Consider the following 26,501-nt stretch of genomic DNA (forward strand, 5'->3'; position numbering starts at 1 on the left):
GTTTCTGTGTGGGATCTCCAACATCCTTGCTTGTTCTGTTTTCCTAATAGGTATATTGGTGTTTTAGGGCCTGGGGTAATATATGTAGTGTTGTCTTTTCTTAGGTTTTTACTTTTTGTGTGCTGGCAGTTAGTGCTTTTTTTTTTGTTTGGGAGGTTTACTATATTGTAATTGTTATTCAGTTTACTCATGGCTTTCTGGCCACCAAGCCCACACCCAGCACACTTTACAATGTGGGTTTGATAACTGGTGAAAAAGACAGAAGTTGGTGTTAGGCTGCAAGTGGTAATATGTATGCTCACCTAACCAAAGCCGATTAATCTCAACCGGGCAGACTAGATGGACTAGTTTGGGCTTTATTTGCCATCATCTACATCTTACTATCGTGCCAGTACAGCGCACTGTTAGCTCGCATTTGGCTGTGCGTTTTCGACGCTCTATTTTTACTCCTTATACAGTAAGGGGTAATAGTGCGTCGAAAACGCACGGCCAATCCCCCCAAAACTAATAGCGCCTGCAACATGCAAATGCATGTTAATGGGCCTATTAGTCATTCCCGCACGATCCAGAAAGTAAAATGTGCAGCCAAGCCACACATTTTACTTTCAAAAATTAACGCCTGCCCAAAGGAAGACGTTAATTTCGGCCGGCACCGGGAAAGTTGTTTCTGCTTTTCTGTACACCCTCTGACTTAATATCATAGCGATATTAAGTCGGAGGCTCCAAAAGTAAAAAAAGTTTGTAAATTTAAAAATAATAAATTTTAAATCTGCCTTCGGCCCACGGGTTGGAAGACAGACAATGTAGCCGGCGTCCATTTTCCGAACCCGTGGCTGTCAGCAGGTTCGAGAACCGACACCACTAAAATTGAGCGTCGGCTGTCAAACCCACTGACAGCCGCCGCTTCTGTCAAAAAGGAGGCGCTAGGGACGCACTAGTGTCCCTAGCACCTCTTTTTACCGAGTGCCCTAATTAGCATACCTGGGCTTCCTGAATCGCACGCCCAGGAGAGTGGCCTGTGCGCGCATTGGGAGAGCGGGCGCTCGCAGGCTCTTCCGTGCGATTTTCTGTATCGGCCCAAATGAGACTGATCACTGACTCAAGGGATAAGCAACAGTAAAGGGGCAAAAGAGATTTAATAAGTCATTAAAAAGTTTGTGTGGCCTGATAAATGAAAAATATTTGATTCTTTAAATCAAATGCATCTTTCCTAATGGTGGGGGGTGGCAGTTATTGGTATTTTTATATTTGGGATCATTTGGTGGCACCTCACTTCGTGCACAGTTTTCTAATAATAAGTACCCTGGTAAAACATTGGTTATCCTCCTTCCATCAGTTCTCTAAAATGCCAATTATGTCTACATTTAGTTCTAAATATAAGGAAAAATATCACCTCTTGATAAAAGGATATTTCAAATAACTCTTTTACAATAAAAATTATTATACCTCCCAAATGTAGGGTTATACTTTTATGTGTATTTATTTAAAATGGTAATAACTCTGAAAGAAAAAATTTTTTATGGAGACCAGGAACGTTTCATATTTCATTTTATCAGCCCCCCCACATGGAGTGCTATAAGGTTTATAATCAAAAACGTTCTTCCTCCATCCACTTTTTTGTTTTTATAAACGTATAGCGTGCACAAAGTGTGAGAATAAATTTTCTAAAAAATGTAAATACGTTACCGGCTGTGATGGTATAAAGTAATGTCCCGACTTATCTGTATCAAAAATGGTGACCCAACGAGGCCGCGTTTCATATCCCGAAGGATCTTTCCTCAGGGGATGCTTTTCTTTTTATTTGCTGTCGGTATAATATACTTGAAGAAAAATCTTGACCGGTAATTCCAAAGTAGCGTTGTATTTCGTTATATTTACTTTCCAGCCTTCAATGCGAGTGGAACACTCTGCCAGCCTTTTTGGTATCTTACATTCAGTGCTATACATTCTGACTTTCCTATCTTACATTTCAGATTTCTGCATCAGCACACAGACATTTCAAGGTACATATTTTTATTTGTATAATTAACTTTCCTAGCAGTTAAAAAGGGATAATTTGGAATCTTAATTCAGTCTGCTCTTTACTTATAGCACATGAGCTACTTTTGCTTTACTGGAAGCTCACAATCAAGATGCTCTAACTCCACTGTTTGCTTAGTATCCTTTAAAGATACCTCCCTTTGAACCATGCGCTGCCAAATAACTGTTGGCTTTCCCTCTTATTCTAAAAATGCTAGGACTTCCTGGAGAGCCAGCAGCTTCCTCAGCTTTGTCCACAGCTGGAATCCCCAGGGTTGCGAGTTCAAACCCTGACAATAATTTGGAATTTCTCCCAGATATACAGTGATATTTCCTAAAGCCATCATACACTGAATAATCTTACAAAGCCTTCAACTGGGATACACAAAGCCATAAAACTTACCTTGGCAATTAAATGCTCTTGCAAAGTTTGAACACTAACAGTCACCTCAGCGGTGTGGCTAATCCATGTCTGCTGCACCACAATGCACAGTGCTACAGGCCGAGCCATGGGGCTGGCCCATATAGGGGTATTTTTGTCTTATAGGACACATAGGCTTGTTACCACCCAGTGGCAGGAATGCTTAACATACATGTGACAAGTCACTTCATTGCCTCAGATGCAAATTTAATTTACTAAGGCTTTTCTTCCATTCTCTTTCCCTGCTACATTTAGAGGGAAAGGATCACCATAGCATGTTAAAGACATGGTATTTCAAGTCCAAATGTGCCAAGCACAAAAAACATTTACACTCACCAGACTCAACATGTAAAGCTGATTTTGCTTAAGTTGAGATCAGAAGATTTATTTATGTGGATTTATTACTCACCTTTTTGAATAAGAAATTCACCCAAGATGGAGTACAACACATAAGAAAGTTAACATACAATCATAGACCCATGAGTACAGCAACTGAACAGTTTTAGTCTGAATGAGACGCTTAAGGACTAAACTGGAGGCAAAACAGGATTAAAGTTGGAATAAATCAATAACAGGACAAGGAATACAAAACATCTTACTAAAATCAACACGAAACGAATAAGACAGATACAAAACATCTCAGTAAACAATAGGTTGTAGCAATATGTACAGGGCACTCATATACTAAATACAAACATCTCAGTAAAATAATAGGTTTGAGTAGCACGTTCAAGGCATTCTAATAAGGTGTCAATCAGTTTTGTTCTAGTGCACAGGTTTCAGCTACTTTCAGGGCCTGGCGGAAGAACCAGGCTTTTACTTGCTTCTTGAAATAAAAGTAATCAGGTGTTTGGGGGAGTTGTTCTGAGAGAGAATGCCATTGCGTGTATTGGTGGGAGCAAAGGAGAAAGCAAATTCAATCACACAAACAGCCATGAAGTAAACAGCCTACATAAAGTATTAATTTTTTTAATTTTATAGTTGTTACACTGCAATTTGTCGTGCACCACTGGGAGAATCCTTTTATTTATTTATTTATGGGGAAGAGTCTATCGAATTATACCACACTCACTGATATCTCACTGGCTCGTGCAATATATGCGAGTTCATCTTAGTCAATATGGATTAGTCAGATCCACACTACACAAAGGGCCGGATTTTAAAAGCCCTGCGCGCCTATTTTGCATAGGCCGCCGGCGCGCGCATAGCCCCGGGACGTGCGTAAGTCCCTGGGTTTCGTAAAAGGGGTGGGAGGGGACGTGTCCGGGGCCTGCCCGGGGGTCAGGGGGCAGTTCAGGGCAGGACCGGGGGCATGGCGCCAGCCCGGGGGCGTGGTCGAGGCCTCTGGACCAGCCCCTGAGTTGGGTGATGGCGTGCCAGCAGCCCGCTGGCGCGTGCAGATTTACACCTGCTTTTGGCAGGCGTAAATCTGCCAACAAAGGTAGGGGGGGTTTAGATAGGGCTGGGGGAGGGGTCAGTTAGGTAGGGGAAGGGAAGGGAAGGGGAGGGGAGGTGGAAGGAAAGTTCCCTCCGAGGCTGCTCCAATTTCGGAGCGGCCATGGAAGGAACAGGCAGCGTGCGCCGGGCTCGGCACACGCAAGTTGCACAAATGTGCACCCCCTTGCGCGTGCCGACCCCGGATTTTATAAGATACGCGCATATCTTATAAAATCCAGCGTACTTTTGTACGCGCTCGCGTAAATTTATAAAATCTACCCCAAAGTATTCAGTGAGTCTCTTCCAAACATGACTAATTTAAAGAGTGGATATGAACTGTATGGGAGTTGCATAAAAAAATTGTAGAGACCCCATTATAGGCAAGAGTGTATCATTTATTTTTAATATATTAATTAAACCTCTTCATAAACAACATCAAGAGCTGTGGGATGGTCTGCCTCTCTCCTCACCCAGCCCCAAGGAGCTGAGAGAAAACCTGTCTCAACCACAAGAAAAAGCCCTGTGGCCAGCATCAGACATCTTCTGATCAAGTAACACTCAAAAAATAAAGGTGTGTTGTGAATGCTTTTTTACATCAGGATGAAGACAGGTACAAATGGGTAGACCAAGTAGTCGTTTTTTGCTGACTCATCGCAATTTATATAATATATAATCTATAGTGATTATTCATTCTCTGTATATATTTTCTAATTTAGTTTTATTGCTGAAGGAGGGAACAGATTGAGAGTTGAAAGCCTATCATCTTGCTTATCCAATGCTGACATCTCAAAAGTGAATACAGACCAACACCATGAATGGCATGTAGAATACAGCTATAAATGCTATGAATAATAAATGTTCATCTCTCCAGCTCTTTCTACATTGCTCTGAAAGCAAAACTAGAAATTTTACATTTCTAAATAATATATCTCATTGAATATCCAACATGTGGTAGTTAAAAATCTACTGGAGGAGACATAATCCTAAATGCACTGACTCAGAATTACTACTGGTATTTACAAGTATTACCCTTTTTAGGTTGAGTAATTAATTCAAATATAGCACTTACTGATAGAAAGAGCATTTAAAAAACAATCTTAGCTTACCTGTTCATTTTTTCCCAGCTCTATCTCTGCTATAGCTACAGGGGTATTGCCATGATCCATGTGCCGGGACCGCGCCTTTAAATCAACTCTCCAGTTTATGGTCTTCAGAGAGTGCTCCCACCTGGACTGAGTGATTAGACTGTCTCGAATATCTGTCTTATGATTCTTCCAAAACTTGGCAATAACTGTGGCTTGATCTGCTGTGATTCCACCTTGTTTCTTGGTCTGTGCAGTAAGGAATGCTTCAAGCTGGTTCAGATCCATATCCGCCGAAACTATAGACTGGGGAAAAACAAGGAAAGATTTCTTAAGTTTTACTCCTGGACAATGAGTGGAAAACCATTCTACAAACATAAAAAATAAAAAAGCATGTTTAACAACAGGCACATTGCTTTCAGTAAATTACATGTAACTCAGGGACAAGCAACTCCAGTCCTGGAGTGTCACAACCATAATCAGGCCGATCCAATATCAGGCGCTCTGGCCAGCACGCCATGCTACTTGGTTTGGACACACATTTTCAACATGCTAGATGGACGTCCAATATAATACATGCATTAGGGCGTCCATAATGCATGTGCTAACAAGCATGTAGGCAATAGCACCGATTGCATGCAAATTGCATGTTAATGACTAGAGTATCTGGTACTCCTGATCCAGTAACATGCGCCTAAAACTAGTACGTCCATAACAAGCTTTTTTTACGTGTAAAATTTAGCACCTATGCTGTCCCTGGCGTTAATGTGGTGGCGCTATTGCTAGGTGACGTATCGGGAAAGCTTTTGAGTGATTCCTACTATATCAAATAGATTTTCTGCACTTTTTTGTCCTGCTGACTTTTCTCTTGCACATGAAAGCAAGAATAAGGAATGCCAGGCTCAGACAAACGAGAGATAAGAGAACCCGGTGACAGTATAAGAACAGGTAAGCAAATAGCTCATTGAAGAATTGAGAGTCTGTGAGGGGCATCCGTAAAGGGCTCATAACGGATGCCCAAGGCCTCGATCTTTCCAAGGCGTTCATGCGACGTAGATTACGGACGCCCATTCTGGATGTCTGAAGGGCCCATAATGGACACCAATGCCAAATCCAAATCAGAGACATCCATGAAGGGAAGCAACAGGCCTGTACATGGATGTCCAAACAATTTATACTGGCTACTGTCTGTTCCTTTATCTTTCCATGGATTAGTGGACAGTATTTATTCCTACATACATGCTATCTTGGATTGCAAAATACTTGTGACTTGAAAGGCTAATGCTGTGCTTCATGGACTCTTGGTTAAACCCAGTATGATATGTCTTATGTTCTTTTGTTTTCTATACAGGCCAGAGCCATCTGTAGACCATGCTGGCAACTTATTCATCCACGGACAACCCTCCTTGGGTTGCCCGAGCACAATGTGGTGCAAAAATACTGGCTCATTTCACTGGGAATTCTAACCCTTTATGAAGACCTGTGCAGTGATCTTGAACACATGGTCTATCGCAACCATGTCGTACCTGGGTTCACGAAACTTCTGTGCGCTTTACATTTTTTTGCCACTGGAAGTTTTCAAAATCTGGTTGGTGTGGGGATAACTCAGTCCTCAGTCTCACGGCATTTCGCACAGGTCTTGAGGGCAATGATGAAGCAGATGAAAAAGTACATTGAGTTTCCTGAGGACCCAGCACAACTTCAGGAGATCCGCTGTGGGTTCATGGCAATTGCTGGGATGCCGAATGTGTTGGACGCAATAGACTGCACTCATATCGCATTGACCCCAAAGTCGGAAGAGGAGAGTTCATTCTGTAACCATAAGCAATTCCATGTCATGATTGTGCAAGTTGTATGTGATGTACACCTTTGAATTCTAAATGTAGTGGTAAGATTTCCTGGGAGCTGCCATGATTCCTACATTTTTTCACATTCATCACTTGGAATCCATTTCCTGCAGGGGAGATACGGTGATTGCTGCCTGCTCGGTAAGTAACATTTGCTATGGGCTGGGATGAAGGCATGCAATATGTTGTGTTAATTTATGAAAGTATTTCATTAACTACTGTAGTGTTAGAGTGGTGGGGTATAAAATGAGTATATGTATATGCCATATGGATCAGTGTATGCTCTTGGTGTTGTCTCTCTAGTGTTTTTTGATGCAATCTTGGTATAGATTTATTTATTTTTTATTTAGGTTTTTTATATACCGGCATTCATGAACAAGTCACATCATGCTGGTTTACATAGAAACAAGGGGTGCATAGAACAGTAGAACTAAACTTGTGCAAGGGGAAGCAGCTACAAAAAACAGGGGTAAGATAACTGGGAGAGAGAAAAAAGAGGAAAGGTGGGGCGTAAAGATTTGTAAAGAGATAATTACTTAGATGATGTCAGCTATGACTGTAAGCTTGGTTGCTAACGCTGCTCCAGTCCCCATTCACTGCGGCCAAAATACGCTATAACGAGGCTCATTACAGCACAAGAAATGTGATAGAGCGGACTTCTGGTGTACTGAAAGGCAGATTCAGATGTTTGGATCGCTCCAGTGGAGCCCTGCAGTACAGAGCAGAAAAGGTGGTGAGCATTATTATAGTCTGCTGCATAATACTTGTTTGTGTTTTAGCTTGGACGCAGAGGTCACAGAACACTTGCCGCCATATCCACCTCTCGAACCGGCACTAGAGGTGGACAACACAGCGAGGGGCTACGATGTTCACCAAAGGATCATTGCCAATTATTTCTTGTGTAAACTGTTATAATTTTACCAATAACCCTTGACCCTTTGTAATGATATTGATCCAGTCTTGATTCAACAAAATACCTATGCAAAATCTTTTTATATTTTTCTTTTTATAACAGTAGATTAATTGCCTCTCGTAATCAGAATATGTCCTGTCATCTCAGCCTAGCAAGCGTAGGCATCCATCGAACAATCTCCCAGCTACTCCTAACAATTGCACCTTCGGCCTCTCAACAAATCCCATCACTGGAGTGCAATATCTAAATCCTGTTTTGTGTTTTATTTCAGGAGCTGTAATCGGAGGCCGACGGATGTACCCGTAACCCAATGCATTATATATAATGTTTTTCAAAATGTGCCAATAAATTTTTTGAATTTCTTTAATGGACTCTGTTCTCTTATCTATCTGTGATAGATATGTCATTTACATCCCTCTCCCCTTGTACCAGCTACTGCCATTGTTGCCATGTGTCATCCTGGCCCTCAGCAACTCCCATCCATTGCAGGCGTGCATCCACTTACCCTCTTACAAGGCCCCTGCATTGGCATTCCTCTCCCAGCATCTTGCTTGAGAACCTGTTATGTGTGGTGCAACATCAAGGACACCTTGGAAAGGCCTAGGCCTTGGGCATCCGTTATCTAGGGCACACAGGCAAGGCATCCATGCTTTGGGCATCTGTGAAGGGTCCGCATGCCCTAGACAACGAACTCCAAGGCATCCATACTTTGTGCGGCCTTGGGCAGCCGCTGTCTAGGATGTGCGGACCCTTTACGGATGCCCAAGCATTGACGCCTTGCCCGTGTGCCCTAGATAACAAACACACAAGGCCTAGGCCTTTCCAAGATGTCCATGCTTCGTGTGTCTGTGAAGGGTCCACGCGCCCTAGATAATGGACACCTAAGGTGTTGTGGTTATGTGTGTGTGGTGGATCCTTGGGTGCTGTGGAGGTGACCATGCCCACGAGGAGGAGCCCCGTGAGGAGCCACAGAACTGGGCTAGACTCGTACTACACAAACCCAAGAGTTCTTTTATTAGACAGCTTGAAGAGAACCACCAGAGGTGGCAGTAGTGAGACAGTCTAGTTGTTGCAGTCTCAGGGACCTCGGCAGAGGGAGCCCTTCTCTCCTTGGTGACGTCAGGAGGTTCCGCAGCAGGTCTCCCAGCGAGGAGATACTGTGGATGAGATAGACTGAGGTGTTTGCTGTTGTTATGCGATTCCACCAGGTCTGTTGTAGAAGGTACAGGCACTGAGGCAGGGAGAGCAGGCCCTCGAGGAGCGAGTACCTGTTCCCTGTAAGGCACCTGAAATAAAGCAGAGGGCCCCCGAGGAGTGGGTACCCAGGTTAGCATATACCTCGAAGGGCAGGGAGAGAGAGAGAGCTTCCTGCGGCAGCATGAAGCGGCAGACTAGTGTAGACAAGAACGGATTTGAGTCCTTGCTAACTCGGGGAGCTAGCAAATTAGTGAAGGTAATATACCCGGATGGCGTGACTTCAGCATGAGGGAACGCCCTCGAGGTTCGCACCACGGGTGGTACAAAGACATGGGTTGCGCGCGCACCCTAGTAGGTACCTGGGAGGAGCAATGGCGGGAGGCAGCACTATAGCCGTTCCAGGGACGCCAGAGGTTGGCTTGTAGCCGTGGTGGTAGCCATCTTTCCCAGGTAAGCGGGAGGAGCCGTTACTAAGGTGAGGCAAACGAGGCGAAACCGTCGAGGACCGACGGATGCAACAAAAGGATGGACGCCTTGGAAAGGCCAAGGCCTTTCAGGCATCTGAAGGGCCGAAATCCAAGTTTTGGGTGTCTGTTTAGGGTTCTGAGGCAGATATCGGACATCCACGCATAAGTGGTTTTTTGTGCGCATGATCGTGGACATCCGTTCCCCGTGGTCACTTCCAGACATCCATTTTGGGCGGTGCCTTTAGTTAGTGAGGCAGTTAAAAAAAAAATGTCTACAATGCCACGCAGGAGGCTTTCGAACATCAAGGAGGGAGATGTCAGGCTACTGGCAGAGCTCATCGTTCAAGATGAGAAGCAGCTCTATTTTCACCCTGGGCACCAGGGCTGGTGCTCAGAGCGAGTTTTAATGCTCAGGCTTTTTTCCCCAGAGAGGTAAGTTCTGAGGTGGGGAAGATAAGGCCCATTCCTAGAGGCCTGCCTGCAGATTTTTGTATGTCAATATGGCCAATTGTGGTTTAAAAACCTTTGCTCCAGGAAGTTGTCCTTTTGCTCCAGGAACTTTGAAATTGTTCAGGGGGGCTAATAATAATAATAATAGTGTAGAAAATCAAGCTTCCTAGCATAGACCAATTTATCATGTTTGTTCATTGCTGATGCTTTTTTGGTAAAACCTGCAGGGCGAGTTAATGAACCAAATGGGAGCTGCAGGCCACACATCAAGTTTCTTGCATTTTTGAATGTTTTATTTTTTTTGGTACCCACCAAGTGGAGGCTTTGAAGACGAGGGCCCGGAGGCTCCAATGAGAGGACAGGGACTACATCCAGGCCCTATGTGCTCAGCGTGGACAACAGGAAGGTATGTGTTGTTGGCTTCACATCAAAGTAGAAAACACGAGACAAAAAGAGAATACAAAAAGAGAATGGTCATGTAAAGTACACTGGCTTGTGGTCTATATATGTTTAATAAAATTATAAATAATAATCACTTTTGGCTATTAAAGGTTTGCCTGAAATTGTGCCGGCCTTTATCAACTGTGTAAAATTGATAAATCTTGACAAATAACTCCCTCCAGCCAGCCCTTCAGGATCCTTTACCCTCCGTTGAATCTTAGTAACGCTTTGATATTTCTCATTTCAGATACCTCCAGCATATCCAAAGAGGAACAGGAGGAGAACTATGAGAAGCCACCACCACCTCCTCAACCAACTGCTGAGGTGCAGGCAGCAATGCCACTACCACCACCTGCCCCCCCAGCACCCATTTCTCCCACCCCACCATTCATGGAGACCGGTTCCTGGAGGCTGGCACAGCATCTGGGGAAGGGCCACAGGAGCAAGGCAGACTCTCTCCCATCCAGGCACGCCTGGATGCTGTGCTGGTTCTCCAGGTCCTGGGTGTCCTAGAAGGCCAGGTGGTCCAGATAGTGGCCAGCAGGAAATGAATGAGCTGCTGAAATCTATGGCAACAGCTCAATCACTGGTGGCCATAACCCGGGTTCCATCAAGCTGGCCACCATTTCCCCATCAGTGACGATCCTCTTTGGCCCCCATGGACCTTATCCCCCATCTCCCCCTCTTCATCCCTGCCCCTCCTCCATTGTAAATATTTTGGCTGGAATTTATTTGTTCTAATAATATTTTTGTTAAAATATGTTGGTGGTTGTCCTGTGTATAAAGGAGATGAGGGAGAGGGATGTAATATTGGTTGAGGGAAGGTGATGTTACCGATGCCAATGGTGGTGGTGGGGATAGGGGAGGGAAAAGGATGATACCAGGGGAAAGGCATGACAATGATGCTGGGGGAAGAGGAGAGGGAGACGGCTATGATGCCAAAAGGCGGGAGAGTGAGTGAATAGAAGAGAAAAGACTGAGGATGGGGAAGTGGGTATTGTGCCATATGATCAGATATGTCTTATATGTGCATGGTTTAAAAATCATGTTTTATGTTGGTTATTAATTTCCCTGACTAGTTTATTGAAGGTGTTTTGTAGGATGTTTTATTGTAGCATGTAAAAGGTCATAATGACAAAATAATGGACCAAAAATAAAAATGGAGCCCACCACCCATTCCCTCTAGCCTAGTGTACAGTTCAGGGACGGGATTCCCACCCCCACCATGACCCAATTAACCATAACCGTGGTTCTACAGATGATTGGAACTTTGTCAAAACAAGAGCCCATAAATAGGAAACATAATTCATTGCTTACACAAAACAAATACTTTTATTGGGCTAATACTCATGGGTGTTTCAGAGAACGCAAAGCACTGGCTATATTTTGGATGGCACTGATCAGATCACTCATCAAGCTGGACAGAGTAGCTATTGCCTCTTTGTTCTCCTTGCGCATTTGCTTGAGTAAAACAAATCGGAAGGCGGTCCCACGTAGCCAACGCAAAAAACAACAAGGGGACTACCTTACACCGTGGAAGATTTTATTAGAGGTGCCCAATATTCTGCAAATCAATGATTATACTTCTAGACACAGCCTATGTAAGGCTTCAATAACACTCTGTTAATGAGTACAATTCAGAGTCTCATAATATATGATGGTCTTTGATATTTAAATAGAAATTATCATTGAAGTCCAGACTTGTTGTATGGTGATTGATTGTATATTATGTATGATTGTTTCATCTGAACAGATTCTTGTCTTGGATAAGACTTATCCAACTAATTTACACAGGATATTCAGCGGTACTGCTATGCTGCTGAATATACCATATTTGCCACTACTTAGCTGGATAAGTCTTATCTAGCTAAGTTTATACCTGCTATGGAGCACCTCTCTCCAATACTGAAAAAGTTTCAGTGGCTGCTGAATTTTTTTCTGTGCCCAGTTTAATATCTTAGTTTTAGTGTTTTGGTCTTAAATGAGTTGGATCCTAATGTAGTATAATAAGTAATTGATTCTTGGGTTTGTTGCTTTGACACACACATATTGAAAATGATTGTTTAATAACAAAAAGGGCTGAAGATTTTTATTGAAGTTTCTGCATTTCTTTGAATACACTATGATGGACACTGAAATACTGCAAGATTGATAAGAACTGTTGAGGGTCTAAAATAGCATGCATGCTGTCCATCAGACAAAGATGCAGTCATTGATCTGTTTAAAAATACTGCAGATGGACAGCTGTTGCTATGTGTTACAAATTAGCCATGCCTATAGCCTTGAATGTATCTGGCTAGCAGCAACATCTAGTGTGGCTATTCATATAGGACTTGTACATGAAGTTCTTTTATGAGAAAAAGGACTAGAACACATATCCAGAGACACTTGTTCTCAACTACAATGTGTTGAGAAATTATAAAAAAGGTGCTATTAATATTGCAATACTCAAAGACAAAGAGAAGATCAAAGGAAGAAGACACTGCTGCATTGTCTCCCCTCTCACTCTAACTTAGTCCATCAGGATGATTTGGAGTAAGTGTCAATGCAGAGATGAAAGACAGGAATTTAGAATTGTACCACATTACTATTATTTTAGCCTCGATCCCTAGACAATATTATGAGAGAAGCTACTTATATAGTATACATTAGGTAAACTGTAATTAATAATACGATAATGTGTATTTACTTATTGTCATCTGTTCTCAAGTTTAACAATATTTTATCTGATGTCCAAAACAATGATAATTCCAAATTTTTATATACAAAGATAGAATTGGCTTCTTTTATTATGTTATACTTCCCGTAACACTAATTTACAGTGACTGGTTTAAAAGGTATATGACAATGCATGCTTTAAGATTTGGTTCTGAAGGTTTATTAGAAATCCCCACTGTTAGGGTATACATTTGATAAGGACATGACAACATGCTATTTCATGTTAGGTTTGGTTCTTTGGAATGTCCTCCCAAAAGAACTTTGTTTTAAGTCTTAATTTGTAATAATGCAATTTTGATGTGTATTAATGGTATATTATTTAGGTACTATACATTGTGTTCATTATGCTGCAAGTCACCTTGGGCACTGAGTTGGGAAGGTATCACACAAATAAAAATGATGAAGATATTCGTAGGAATTTTAATTGACTCAAATGTAAAATTGGGAGATCAAAGATTTCTTCTGTAATCAGAAATTCTAACCATTATCTACATTTGATTAAACAACTTTTTAGAGAGAGATGATATATTCTATCATTGCTTTTAATTGTGTTATGGATTGATTACTGTAATGGTGTTTATTAGAGATTATCAAAAAAGACATACATAGACTTCAAATTCTTCAGAACTCTGTGGCTATTGTCTTGAGTCATAACATATTACTTCCTCATTGTACAGTTTGCACTAGCTACCAGTGTCTCAGTGTTTAGTCTAAGATCTTACTTTAGTTTTTAGATGTTTGCATGACCTTAGTACATCTAAAAGAACTCTGAGACCATATGATCCTCCTTCCTCCACCACTTTTCTGCTGTCAGTCAATGGGCCTCAAGGCTCTGTCCTGAGCCCTCTTCTCCATCTACACTTCCATTAGTGCGCTGATCTCCTCCCATTCCTTTCAGCACCACCTTTTATGCAGTTGTCTCACAGATAAATAAATTAAATAAGTTATAGAACAATACATGCAGTGAGAGTGGGTAAATTTCAAACAGTCCATTTCTGTGGGCAAAATGCTGTTATACTTTGTAAAAATGACTTTAATTATTAACAGAAATAAGATTCCATGCTCATTTTCAATTCAATTCTAAACTGAGAGCATAAATCAAAGCAGCAAGTTCTGATCCCTTTGTAATACAGAAATGAATACAAATAACAAAAATGGTGGGCAACAAGAACCTATCCCAACAAGAAATATATATAGACAGCTAATTATATAGATATAATTTTCTTTTTTTTTTTTTTGAAAACTGTTTTATTACCACAGGCAAAGAAATGTAACAGGAACATATCGGTCCAGCAGCATTATATAAACATGCAAATAACAATAAAGCAGAATAAAAGAACATTGCAAGTTCAAATAAGTAACAAACAGTATACGAGCAGAACTACATGTGATACATTAAAACTTTCTCCATTTTAACTCCCTCATTCACTCAAAAGCCACACATATCCACATACATAAAACCCCATTCTATTCATTTTACTTTTATTTTTGTTCTGCAGTAGTGCACACCATAACAGTCACATACAAAAAGATTTCTTTACAAAGACAATAACAAGGAAATACAAGAACATATGAATTAACTAAAAACAATACACACACACACATATATATATATATGAATATTGCCATAATGATCGAAACCTTCACAGCATATAATATGCAGTTTTCCATTGTTTGTAAATAAATCCTCAAACTAGAGAAAAATAACCCACTTATCTACAATCATACACTTACTCATGCATACAGAGTCTGACAGCAAACCCTATACATCAAATTTGCTGTAGCCACCCAACCCTCAGAAAACAAAGCTCCACTATCGAAAAAGGCAATACTATCATAAATCACTTGTTCTAATCTGATAAATAGCCCAGGTCAGTCACCTTTTTCCTCAGGTCCGCCCACAAAAGACCAAAGAAAAATATCCATGTACCCTCATAGTCATTGTGTAGTTTCCACTTAGAAAATTTTACATCCAATCTTTCCAGCTGCATGAGTTCTGCCATTTTATCTTGCCAGGCACCTAAGACTAGTAGTGTGTCTTCTATCTATTTAATCAACATGCATTTGCAAGCTAACTGTAAAGCCAGAAAAATAAACAGTTTTGTGTCTTCTCTGATGCTATTAAGTTTGGATAAATCCCCCAATAATAGAATTGTCCCCTAATGAGAGACACTAATATCCCCATCCATTGCTGCATTACCAAAAGCAGCTCACTCTAAAAAGGAATTATTTTGCTGCATAATAACAATGTATATATTAAGGTGCCAAGTTCACTTTTATATTTGTTGCAGTTGGGTATAGAATCAAATCTATTAACATTATCTATATATGTAACCCCCTTTTCCTCAGAGTCACCTTCAGAGGCTGAAGGAGGATTGATTGCACTGCTGCATATCCAGGAATCTCCAGGGATTGCCGGAATGGACCGGATCAGTCTCTAGGGTCCTAAAGGAAGGCTTACTATAAACACAAATAAGTTCAAGGTCCAAACCAGGTCTTGGTTCCAATGCAAACATTTATTGAAAATTCAAAGATTCTTCACAGGAGAAATCTTCAGTTAAATCACAGGATACAGTCAAAAAAAACAAACAAGATCAGCAGAAGCCTTCTTCTTCAAATAACTTTCTTTGAGGAAGAAATTACAGAAAATCCCACTTAGCCCCAAGATTTACTGGGCAACATGGATCAACTTCTTTCCTGGAGCTTCCCCGGCAAGGACAGTATCCCTTTGACTTTGTGGCCCTCCTCCTGGATGGATGTAGGCATTTTTACAACTGCTTCCCAAAACAGTAACAATCCCTTCTGTCTCAGGAGCCCTTATACATTCAACTCCAATTCTCCCCCAAGATGCTTGGAAAAGAATCTTAAATAACCTTCCATCAAAAACCATCCCTCGGCAAATACCATCTCTTGAATTCCCCTAACAGGAAGGACCTTTGCAAAGTGTAAAAACCCTGTAACCTACACAAGATCTACAGTTCCAGAACTCTCCGTCCTTTAGTGGATAACCTTTTAGAAGGCAGGAACCTTCTGAGCACACTCCTTAATGAACCTGGAAAGCTAAATTTCTACCACACTCCTTGGTGACCCTAGTCAGGGTTACATATAAAAATGATGTAACAATTTAATTTCTTTCATATTCATATCTACATTGTCTTTATGAAGACTCATGCAATACCTCTGCAGGTCATCAGCCGTAACTTCCAGATCAGGAACTTTACCCCAATGGTAACTTAAGCCTTCCAAAACTGATTTTGAAGATTTCTGATTGCAAAACAAAATGCCATTAAGATATAGAATATTCAATTGACATCTGCTTCATACCCCTACTCTTTGCATTTCATGTATCACCTTCTTTTTTAACTGAAGACCCCCGGACAGCCATTGCAAAGAGGTCAAATAATATCTTATTTATAGAAATCCATAAAATTGTGAAGTTGGAATATCATGTTTATCATTAAACTGTAAAAAGGATAAAATCGTAACTCCATCCTCTGCAAACAGATGTTCTATGCATTTTAGCCCTTTATCCCTCCATATTTGAAAAATGTTATATTCCATACCAGGGGAGAAATCATCATTCCCCACCACTGGCAATGCTTTCCATCCCCCTTCCAAGTACAAAACCATCACCAAGCCATAATTAGCTGTCCAAACTAGGACATTAATTTTGATTACCTGAACCATTTTAGTATCCCTCACATGGAGAAGAAATAATGGGGAACAAGGTTTGACCATGGCTTCTATCATCACCCTGTGCAATACACAACTCCCCAACTAACATTCCCAAATAAACTGCAGTTGGCAACCTATGTTGTAAAATTGCAAACTGGGCACACCAAGCCCTCCCAGCTCCTTGACAATTTAGCATAGCTTATTCTAGTACATTTGCCGTGGTAAATAACAATTGAAGGAGAGATAGGTCCTTTGTGCATTAAGCAGCATGGTAACATTTGTAATTTAGACAAACCTTTTGACATAATCACCACTTTCAGCAAGACACATCAACCCATACAAGATACCAGAAGGTGAAGGTGTGGGTGAAGGTGTGTGTGTGTAGGTGTGGGTGAAGGTGTGTGTGTGGGTGAAGGTGTGTGTGTGTGGGTGAAGGTGTGTGTGTGTGTGGGTGAAGGTGTGTGTGTGTGTGTGTGTGTGTGTGTGTGTGAGTGAGTGAGTGTGTGAGTGTCAAAATTTGAGAAATAACTTTTGGTATACTCACATTATATAGAGCAGTTAGTTCTCGAAGGATCCAGACACCTAAATATTTCAATTTCTCCATAAACTATTTGAAGGGAAAAGGGCCTTGCCAGGATATTTCCAGATTTATATCTATGGGCAGGGCCTCAGATTTATCAAACTTTATGTTCAATGAAACTTTGAAATTGTGAGAACAGCTCTTTTATAACAGGTATTCCTTTTTGTGCATCTCCAACAAAAAGCAAAATGTCATCGGCAAACATTGAAAGTTTGAGATTTATGGTACCTATTGTTATTCCTTGGAAAATCGTATTCTGTCTCAATTTTATCGCCAAAGGCTCCACAGCTAGAATGAAGATTAGGGGAGACAGCTGAAAACTTGCAGAGATAAAATTTATAAGAATTCTCGCAGTAGAAATACTATACAAAATTTGTATCCAAGTCAAAACAGAACCTTGAAAGCCAAACTTTTCCAGTGCCTAAAACATATAATCCCATGTTAACCAATGGAATGCTTTCTCAGCATCTAAACTAAGAATCAATGTCAAGCACTTATTTATTTGGGTCAAGGAAGCATGGCACACCTGATCATATTTACATATTTAGATCCTTACATCTCATCTCAGAGAGAAAACTATTCTCTATGCTAGGAGTGGCGAACTTCGGTCCTCAAGAGCCACAAATGGGCCTGGTTTTCAGGATATCCACAATGAATATGAGAGAGATTTGCATGCACTGCCTCCACTGTATGCAAATCTTTCTCAAGCATATTCATTGTGGATATCCTGAAAACCAGGCCCATTTGTGGCTCTTGAGGACCAGAGTTGGCCACCTCTACTCTATGTGATATGTACACTAAAGCTGTATCTGTAATATGGGTATAAAATTCCAATAAAATAATAGATATTCTGACTTTAGGATAGAGAAATGTTAAGGTTTTATCTCTGATTCATAAATCGTTATTTCACGATAATGTCAAATGGTTTAGTGCTGCTCTTTATTTTCACACACCCAAACGAAATCTGCGCTCTAGTAATAAGGGGGTTTTTTTTGTTTGTTTGTTTGTTTTTAACTAAACCATCTCCTAGGCTGGCTCACTTAAATTGTGTCAGAGAGAGAGCCTGTCACTGGCCGGACCCAAATTATGGAATGCATTACCATCTGACTTAAGACTTGACAGTAATTTTCAAACCTTTAAAAAGAACCTAAAAACTTGGTCATTCTGGCAGGTGAGCATATATGACATCCAAGGTCCCAATAGTTTTTTTTAGGCCATTTCATGTCTTGTTTTATTAACTGTTTTTTATATTACATGTTTTATTTTTTTTCATTGTTTTATTATTGTATTTACTGCATTTTTACTAATTTATGTATTTTATTTTGATTGTGATATTGATGAAGATTTTTTTTTAGTATTGCTGTTATGAATTTTGTATTTCTGTGAACCAGTATGATTGTTTAGGAATATCGGTATACAAAAATTAAAATATATAAATAATTTCCTCTAAGCTAAATTATTACTACGTTTTATTGCAATAGGGTTATGCTGTGTATTGAACCTACATCGCTTTTAGGTACCTGCTAGAATATATATGCAGCTGATATACAGACTGAATAACTAAACCTTGGCAACAATATTTTCCAATATACTCAAAATGCCCAAATTACTATTTACTGACAGTGGTGAACCTTAGAAGCTAACTTTAGTACCTGTCAGAACAACTAACCTATCATTAACAGATGATATATATATAATATAGTAACTAGGTAACAGATGTTACCTAGTTACTATATTATCTGTTATTTGTAAGGGCTCTGCCCAATGGTTTTTTGTTCACTGTAAACCGATGCGATGTGCGAACGGTCATCGGTATATAAGAAATGTTAAATAAATAAATAAATAAATAAATGATTAATTCACCTGTAATATGAGTTGATGATCCTATTAATTGCTAACTTGAACACTAATTTTTGCAGGATGGTTGCTTTAATTCAAGACTGCAATATCTAGGGAAGATGCATGAGATTAATGGATAAGAAACCAGAAAACTATTAAACCATAATTTGGGACCCATTAAGTAGTATCCCAATATCTGCCTTATTGTTTGCATTGTCTTACTGCCTTGCTGTCTTTATTAAAACCCAACTTACTTCTAAGAGGCCAATAAAAGAAAGAGGGGAAGAACCAGAGGCCAGAGATGGAGGACACCCATAGACTTTCAAAAGAACTGTCAAGTCTAGTTGAAGCTCAGTTAGGTGAGATTTATTTTCCAGGCCTAGGTAAAAAGACGTTCAGTCACAGCAGGTGACGCAGAATGAATGAATTTACAAGTTCAGGGCAGAAATGTACCACAGCGTTTCAGTATGTATTCAAAATGAGAATGGTTGCTGGATGGCTTAAAAATCTCTCGTGTCTTACTATTCCTATTCGCACAGGGACTGATCACTTTTGGTCTTTTGGGGCTCCAGAAGACAAATATCTCAGGAAATTTCAGTTTTGCAAAATAGCAACTATCGCAAACAGATCTAGTCGGGGAATATTCAGAAAGCTCAAAAAAAAGCAGATCCACAGACTCTCTTCAATGTCCTCCACTCTACCCACAGACCAGTCCATAACGAGTAATTCACTCACCCATTTAAATGCTATTTAAATCTAAATATATTTTTCCAGTCCAAGGCTAATGTAGCTCCAAAAAGTCCATTGCAGTCGTTAAGCCCTTCCCAATATACCCAATGGGAGAAATTTTGTAACATTTTTCTTCTTCACTCTCCTGGCAAAAGTAAGAAACCTAGCTCAAACAGGCTATGCCATTTTACTTGATCACATGTCATGAAAGGAAAATATACCAAAACCTTGCTTATGAACACTTATCAGTTGGCAGGAGGCCCTGGCAGGGATACTTCGAGGTACTCCAGTAGTGGGCCAGCAAAACCAATTTTAAAACTGGTGGCAGTCCAGATCTAGCAGCCGCAGAGGTGGTGGCTCTGTTCTCACTGTCACCATGGTGGGTGTCAGTGCAGCAAGGCCTGGTGCTATAAACAGACACAGACCAGAGCTATGGTTTTATGCGATATGCTGCACAAATGCAAAGTGGTGACCTTGGAATACCAGTAATCAGAGAATGCGTCTCCTTTCAGAGATAAGAAGTCACAGCCATGTTTTGGGAGAACAAAAGAACCCTGCACATCAAAAGAAAACCTACTGCAAAGGTAAAGATTAGAATTAGGCCATGCTGAGAACAGGCCAATGCAATATCAGTGCACGGAAAAAGGGTGCTCATGATTGGGGCAGATTTTATAAAACTACGCGCGTGCGTACTTTTGTTCGTGCAGCAGGCGCAAACAAAAGTACGCCAGATTTCAATAGATACGTGCATAGCCACACGTATCTGTTAAAATCTGGGGTCGGCGCACGCAAGGCTGCCCAAAATCGGCAGCCTGTGCGCGCCGAGCCACGCAACCTGCCTCCGTTCCCTCTGAGGCCGCTCCGAAATTGGAGTGGCCTTGGAGGAAACTTTCCTTCCACCACCCCCCCACACCTTCCCCTCCCTTCCCCTACCTAACCCCCCCCCCCCAGCCCTATTTAAACCCCCCCTACCTTTGTTGCACAAGTTATGCCTGCCCAAGGCAGGCGTAACTTGCGCGTGCCGGGCCGGCCGCCGGCGCATCATGGTCCGGTCCGGGGGCTGGTCCAGAGGCCGCGGCCACGCCACCGGAATGCCTCCGATGATACACCGGCCGCGACACGCCCCTGATGACACACCGGCGGCAACACACCGCCGACACACATCCCGGGGCTTTGCGCTCGCCAGCAGCCTATGCAAGATAGGCTCGGCGCGCGCAGGAGGGGTTTGAGGTAGGTTTTCGGGGGTTACGCGCATAACCTATGCGCGTAACCCTTTGAAAATCTACCACTATTTTTTTGCATTGGGGAAAATAGCTAATAGCCTCATCAACATGGATATACATGCTACATATTACATATTAGCTACGTGCTTGGTTAGATGCGCATTTTGGAAGTGCTAACCCCCGTTTCGCATCGGGGGTTATGGATGCGTGTTCAATCGCATGTTGAGCTGTGCACTGTGGCCAGCACATGGTATTGTCCATGTGAAACTGATTTTAAATCTGGATAAATCTATGTTTATGGTTTTAGATAGGAAAAATGTTAACTTAGAACAGAAAGTGGTTATTTTAAATAATAACGCAAGTTTTAAACTAGAGGACACGGCACGGAATTTGGGTCTCATTATGGATTTTGAATTTATTATTTATTTATTTTATTTAGCATTTTTCTATACCGACCTTCAAGGTTAAATACCTTATCAGATCGGTTTACATCGAACAGGGACATAAAACAGTAAACAGTAAACATAAACAACTTATTATAATCAGGAGAAACAAAGTTACATTTAACAAGGACTGCAAAACTTGGAAGCTTAAACAGCTGGAAAGAAAGGCTTAAAAGGGTAGTAAATTAAGAAACTAAGACCTAAAAGTCCGTGCTAGTGCTAGTTGAGCTATTATGAAAGTACTGATGCTTGTGTAGTATTTAGAGGGGTATCGAGGTTCCTTTGCTCACGAGCCGGTTCGTCGTCTAATGTGTGTCTGAAGGGTCCGGGAATGCTTGGCGGAACAACCAGGTCTTGAGTTTTTTCTTAAATGTTAGTAGGCAGGGTTCCAGCCTGAGATCTGCTGGGAGGTTGTTCCAGATGGCTGGTCCTGCTATTGAGAACGCTCGGTCTTTGGTCGAAATGAGGCGCGTGGCTTTGGTTGTGGGGGGTTGTAGTGCTCCTTTGTAGTTTTCTCTAATCGGTCTGTTGGAGGTATGGAGTTTGAAAGGGATTTCGAGATCGAGGTGGAGGTGATTATGGATGGATTTATGTATTAAAGTGAGTGATTTGTGTAGGACTCTGAAGTTGACTGGTAACCAGGGTAGGTTTCAGAGGATGGGAGTAATATGTTCTCTCCGGTTGGTGTTGGTCAAAATTCTGGCCGCGGCGTTCTGTATCATCTGTAGCGGCTTGGTGGTTGAGCTGGGAAGGCCTGTGAGGAGAGCGCTGCAGTAGTCTATTTTGGCAAATATTAAGGATTGGAGAACTGTCCTGAAATCATGGAAAAATAGGAGAGGTTTGAGTCTTTTTAATACCTGTAGTCTGTGGAAGCAGTCTTTGGTTGTGGTGTTGATCATATTCTTTAGATTGAGGCGGTTGTCTAATATGACCCCGAGATCTCTTACATGAGTATGGGTGAGATGGGAGTTGTGGTGTGAGGTGCGTTGGGTCTGTGGAGTGAGGTTGTCTTGGTTGGAGGAGATGAGGAGTAGTTCGGTCTTTGAGGCATTGAGAACTAAATTAAGACTGCTGATGAGACTGGTGATAGATTGTAGGCAGTTGTTCCAGAGCGAGAGTGATTTGGTAATGGATTCTGTTATGGGAATCAGAATCTGCACGTCATCGGCGTAAATGTAGTGAATTAAGTTGAGACAAGTTAACAGATGGCAGAGGGGGAGGAGGTAGACGTTGAATAGAGTGGGAGATAGTGATGATCCTTGAGGTACACCACGGGAAGAATTTGTCGACGGCGATTCTTTATTGTTAATCTTGACTTTAAAGCTTCTATTACTAAGGAAAGACTTGAACCAGCTGTGGGCTGTTCCGGAAATGCCTATGTCTGAAAGGCGATTCAGGAGGATGGAGTGGTTGACGGTGTCGAAAGCCGCCAAGATGTCAAGGAGGATTAGAAGAAAAGAGTGGCCTTTGTCCAGCCCCATAATAATATGGTCTGTTAGAGAAATGAGAAGGGTTTCCGTGTTGCGTGATTTGCGGAAACCATATTGGGAAGGGTACAGAAAGTTGTGATCTTCTAGGTAATCTGAGAGCTGGGTGTTTACCAGTTTCTCTGTAAGTTTGGCTAAAAAAGGAAGATTGGAGATGGGGCGGAAATTGGCTAATTCGCTAGGGTCCAGGTTGTGTTTCTTCAGGAGGGGTTTAAGGGCTGCGTTTTTTAGACTATCTGGGTACATTCCTTGACTTAATTAAACATGAAAGCTCATATTACTAAGAAAGTCAATGAAGGTTTTGTTAAACTACGGATGTTGAGACGATTGAAACCACTAATTTCTTGGAGGAATTTTAGATATGTGCTCCAGGTTATATTATTCACAGGAATTGATTATTGTAACTCCACCTTGCTAGGTTTGCCTAAATCCACTACTCACCCACTACAGGTACTCCAGAATACTGCAGCCCATTTTTTGACAAATACCAAAAAAAGAGATCATATTTCCCCAGTTTTGCAAAGCCTTCACTGGCTTTCGGTAGAATTTAGAATAAAACAAATTATTATGTATCATCCATAAAATTTTATATGGTGAAAAGACCGATTGGTTGAACTCGATTAGGCTTCATGTACCCCATCGGGAATTAAGATCCGCCAACAAGGGTCTTCTCACAATTCCCACAGTGAAATCCGCCCATTTAAGTGAGGTAAGAGACTGCGCCATCTCAATCGCAGGACCAAAACTCTGGAACACTTTACCACAAAACCTGAGATTACAACCTGATCTGAGAAAATTTAGAAAAGAGTTAAAAACATGGTATTTTCAACAGGCGTTTAAGGTTGATCCCTAAGACACTGGTCGAGAGTTATTTGAGTTCTATTTTATATGAGTGTTATTTTTACTGATTCTTTTAGTAATGAACGTAGTTATCTTTTAGTCTTATTTATTTTTATTAAGATGGTTTATGTAATTTTATTCTAATTATTATATTTTTATGTTTTTATTTCTTAGTTAATATGTACACCGTAGTGATAGAAACTCATTTCTGTACAACGGTATAGAAAAACTGAACAAATAAATAAATAAAATATTGCATCAGCCTGAGTGGCAGGAGTACAGATAAAACAAGTGGCCTCAACCAGTAAAACATTCCTTTGCAAATGACCATAAATATAGGTGCTTTTGTATTTGGGAAGGGGACTTTTTTTCCTCCTTCTCCCCGTGACCAAGAATGTAATCTAAGTGCCAGCTCATTCATTTGACAAAATCCACTGCAGGAACCTTTGTTTCTTATTATTCTACTAATCAATCTGTCACTTGGAGTTGGATGCAGGACTGAGCTCCGAGATTCCTACTTCAAAGAAAAGCCTATGAGATAAGAAGTATGAACATCTCCAAGGTCCCGGAATCTGGTAAAGGGCTCTCAGTCAAGCAATAGAATCTGATCCATGTGGTTTTATACTACGGCCACTACTAGGACAGTGCAATAGTGATTTTAAGAGACCATGTCTGTTTCCGCTCACTTGACACAGCTGAAAGGTATCTTGTGCTCATTTTTTTCAATGGACAACAAGAGTGAGGCCCAGCAGCCACTGTTCTCTTCAAAGAGAAATGCACCGTGCATCTCCTCTGCACTAGCCCCCTACAGACCCGAAAAATGCAGGAAGTGATTACCTAGCATATAAGTCACTTTCTCCATGTGGATGATGGGGGTGGTGCGCAAGTTTCCTGGGCCCTTCCTTGTGTGGCATATAAAAACACCCAGCCTTTGAATGAGTATAGCTGTGGTGGATATGCCCTGTGCAGAGTCCTAAGAGGATTGGTGATACAGAGATGAAGTCCTTTTGTGGGGCACACGAGATGCCATTTCCTACAGCCCACACTCTTGCTGTCCTGTGTTGTACACTGTTGTGAGCTCTCAGGCTGTGAAAGCATTGCAGGGACTAACTATGCTCTAAGTAAGCAAAAGATCTAAGAAGCCAGTTATACCCTCATGGACCTGAGAGCTGTTCTTACATTAAGGGGAAGGTGGTGTGAGACAGACATGAAAAAAAAAGATGTGGGGGGAGGGGGTTACATACACGTTTTCCTTTCAAGATTGCAGTTTTCAATCTATGTACCTTCCTAAGAAATTATCTATGGGTGTCTGGCTGCTGCTTTTTCCCCCCTCCCCCATTATTTTATATGGAGTCAGCCTAAAAATGTGTTTGAGAGAATATTTAACAGAGGGAGTTAGCAGAGTGGCACGCAGGCAATTGATTTTTGGTTTTTTGCCCATAGTTTGTCCCATCACAACCATGAACATGCACCCTGCATTTCCTCTGCCAAATTCTGTGTGTTGCTATCATCACTTGAGTGACTTTGACGGAGCAATTTTAAAAAACACCCTAGGTAAATGCAAAGTCTGCGGGTACTTGTATCTGTGGATTTTGTGCCAGTTCACAAAGGAAAAGTGCACACAAACTTTACATCTGAAAATTGCTCAGAGAAAAATTCCCCGCACAAATCTGCACCTGATCGATCCCAAATCGGAATACTGGAAGATATGCTACCAAAGTCCCATCAGCTCTGAAAAGCAAATAATGCATGTGCAAACAACTGTGCTAAAATCCATCCAGAAAACAGGCATAAGAACATAAGAACATGCCATACTGGGTCAGACCAAGGGTCCATCAAGCCCAGCATCCTGTTTCCAACAGTGGCCAATCCAGGCCATAAGAACCTGGCAAGTACCCAAAAACTAAGTCTATTCCATGTAACCATTGCTAATGGCAGTGGCTATTCTCTAACAGGCCGATACAGTAAAGTGAAGCCGTGGTTACCCTGCATCTAACCCGCTTCTAACTCACAATTTGGCCGCGTAAGTCCAACCCGCGATTCACTATCCCATTTAACTCATCCTTACCGCTTCTTTAAATCAACCGGTAATCATTTTCCGTCCGCAGCATGTATATGAGATGTAAATGCTCCGATTAGCTATTCCCTCCCATACAGTAATGTGCGCCCCGATTATCTCCTTTTTAACCTGTAGTTTTGCCGCGCGTTTAACCTGCTAACTTACCGCCTACCCTTACCCCTGCGTTAGTGTGGAGCGTCAGGTCAGAGAGACGAAATTTCATGGGCAAACGACCCCCTCACCCCCCGGGACCCTTACCCTGGTGTTAGTGTGGTGTGACAGCAATAGGCAGGCTCCGGTCAAAATCCCCCCCTCCCGAAGCAAGGCGCAGGGCGAAAATTGGCTCGACATGTCATTAAAAGTAAATAAAGTGTAATAAAAGTAAACTTACTGCATGTGAATTTTCTTTGAACAGTCCTCTCTCCCCTCCTCCCGAGGCGCGCACTGCGGCTCCCCTGCCTCCCGGGGGGCAGCCGGCGGCAAAAGCGGCTTCCAGCAGCCCCCGCCGGCGGTGAATGAATGCACACCCGAACGCGGAGGGAGCCAGCGGGCGTGCATTCATCCAGGCGGAGGGAGCCGGCGGGCGTGCATTCATCCAGCCGGCGAAGGTGAATGATTGCACGCCTGTGCATGC

At 41.7% G+C, this 26,501-nt stretch overlaps 1 protein-coding gene across 5 annotated transcripts in view; it reads right to left on the reverse strand.

Moving 5' to 3' along the window:
• Nucleotides 1-26,501, reverse strand: part of COMMD1 (copper metabolism domain containing 1) — a 362,389-nt gene that overhangs the window by 200,422 nt on the left and 135,466 nt on the right. For 2 of the 5 annotated variants that reach the window (XR_003855403.1, XM_029593690.1), the window contains exon 2: nt 4,984-5,265. Coding sequence is in view for 4 of the 5 variants with exons in the window: in XM_029593690.1 (XP_029449550.1) it covers nt 4,984-5,265 (282 nt within the window). In the remaining variant the exon portion in view is untranslated. Of the gene's footprint in view, nt 1-4,983; nt 5,266-6,485; nt 6,772-10,145; nt 10,254-16,224; nt 16,232-20,934; nt 20,940-26,501 lie in introns of those variants that run through there. The other 3 variants (XM_029593691.1, XM_029593693.1, XM_029593692.1) reach the window with 3 other exon arrangements.

Source organism: Rhinatrema bivittatum, chromosome 3 (assembly GCF_901001135.1).
Source record: "Rhinatrema bivittatum chromosome 3, aRhiBiv1.1, whole genome shotgun sequence".
NCBI lineage: Eukaryota > Metazoa > Chordata > Amphibia > Gymnophiona > Rhinatrematidae > Rhinatrema > Rhinatrema bivittatum.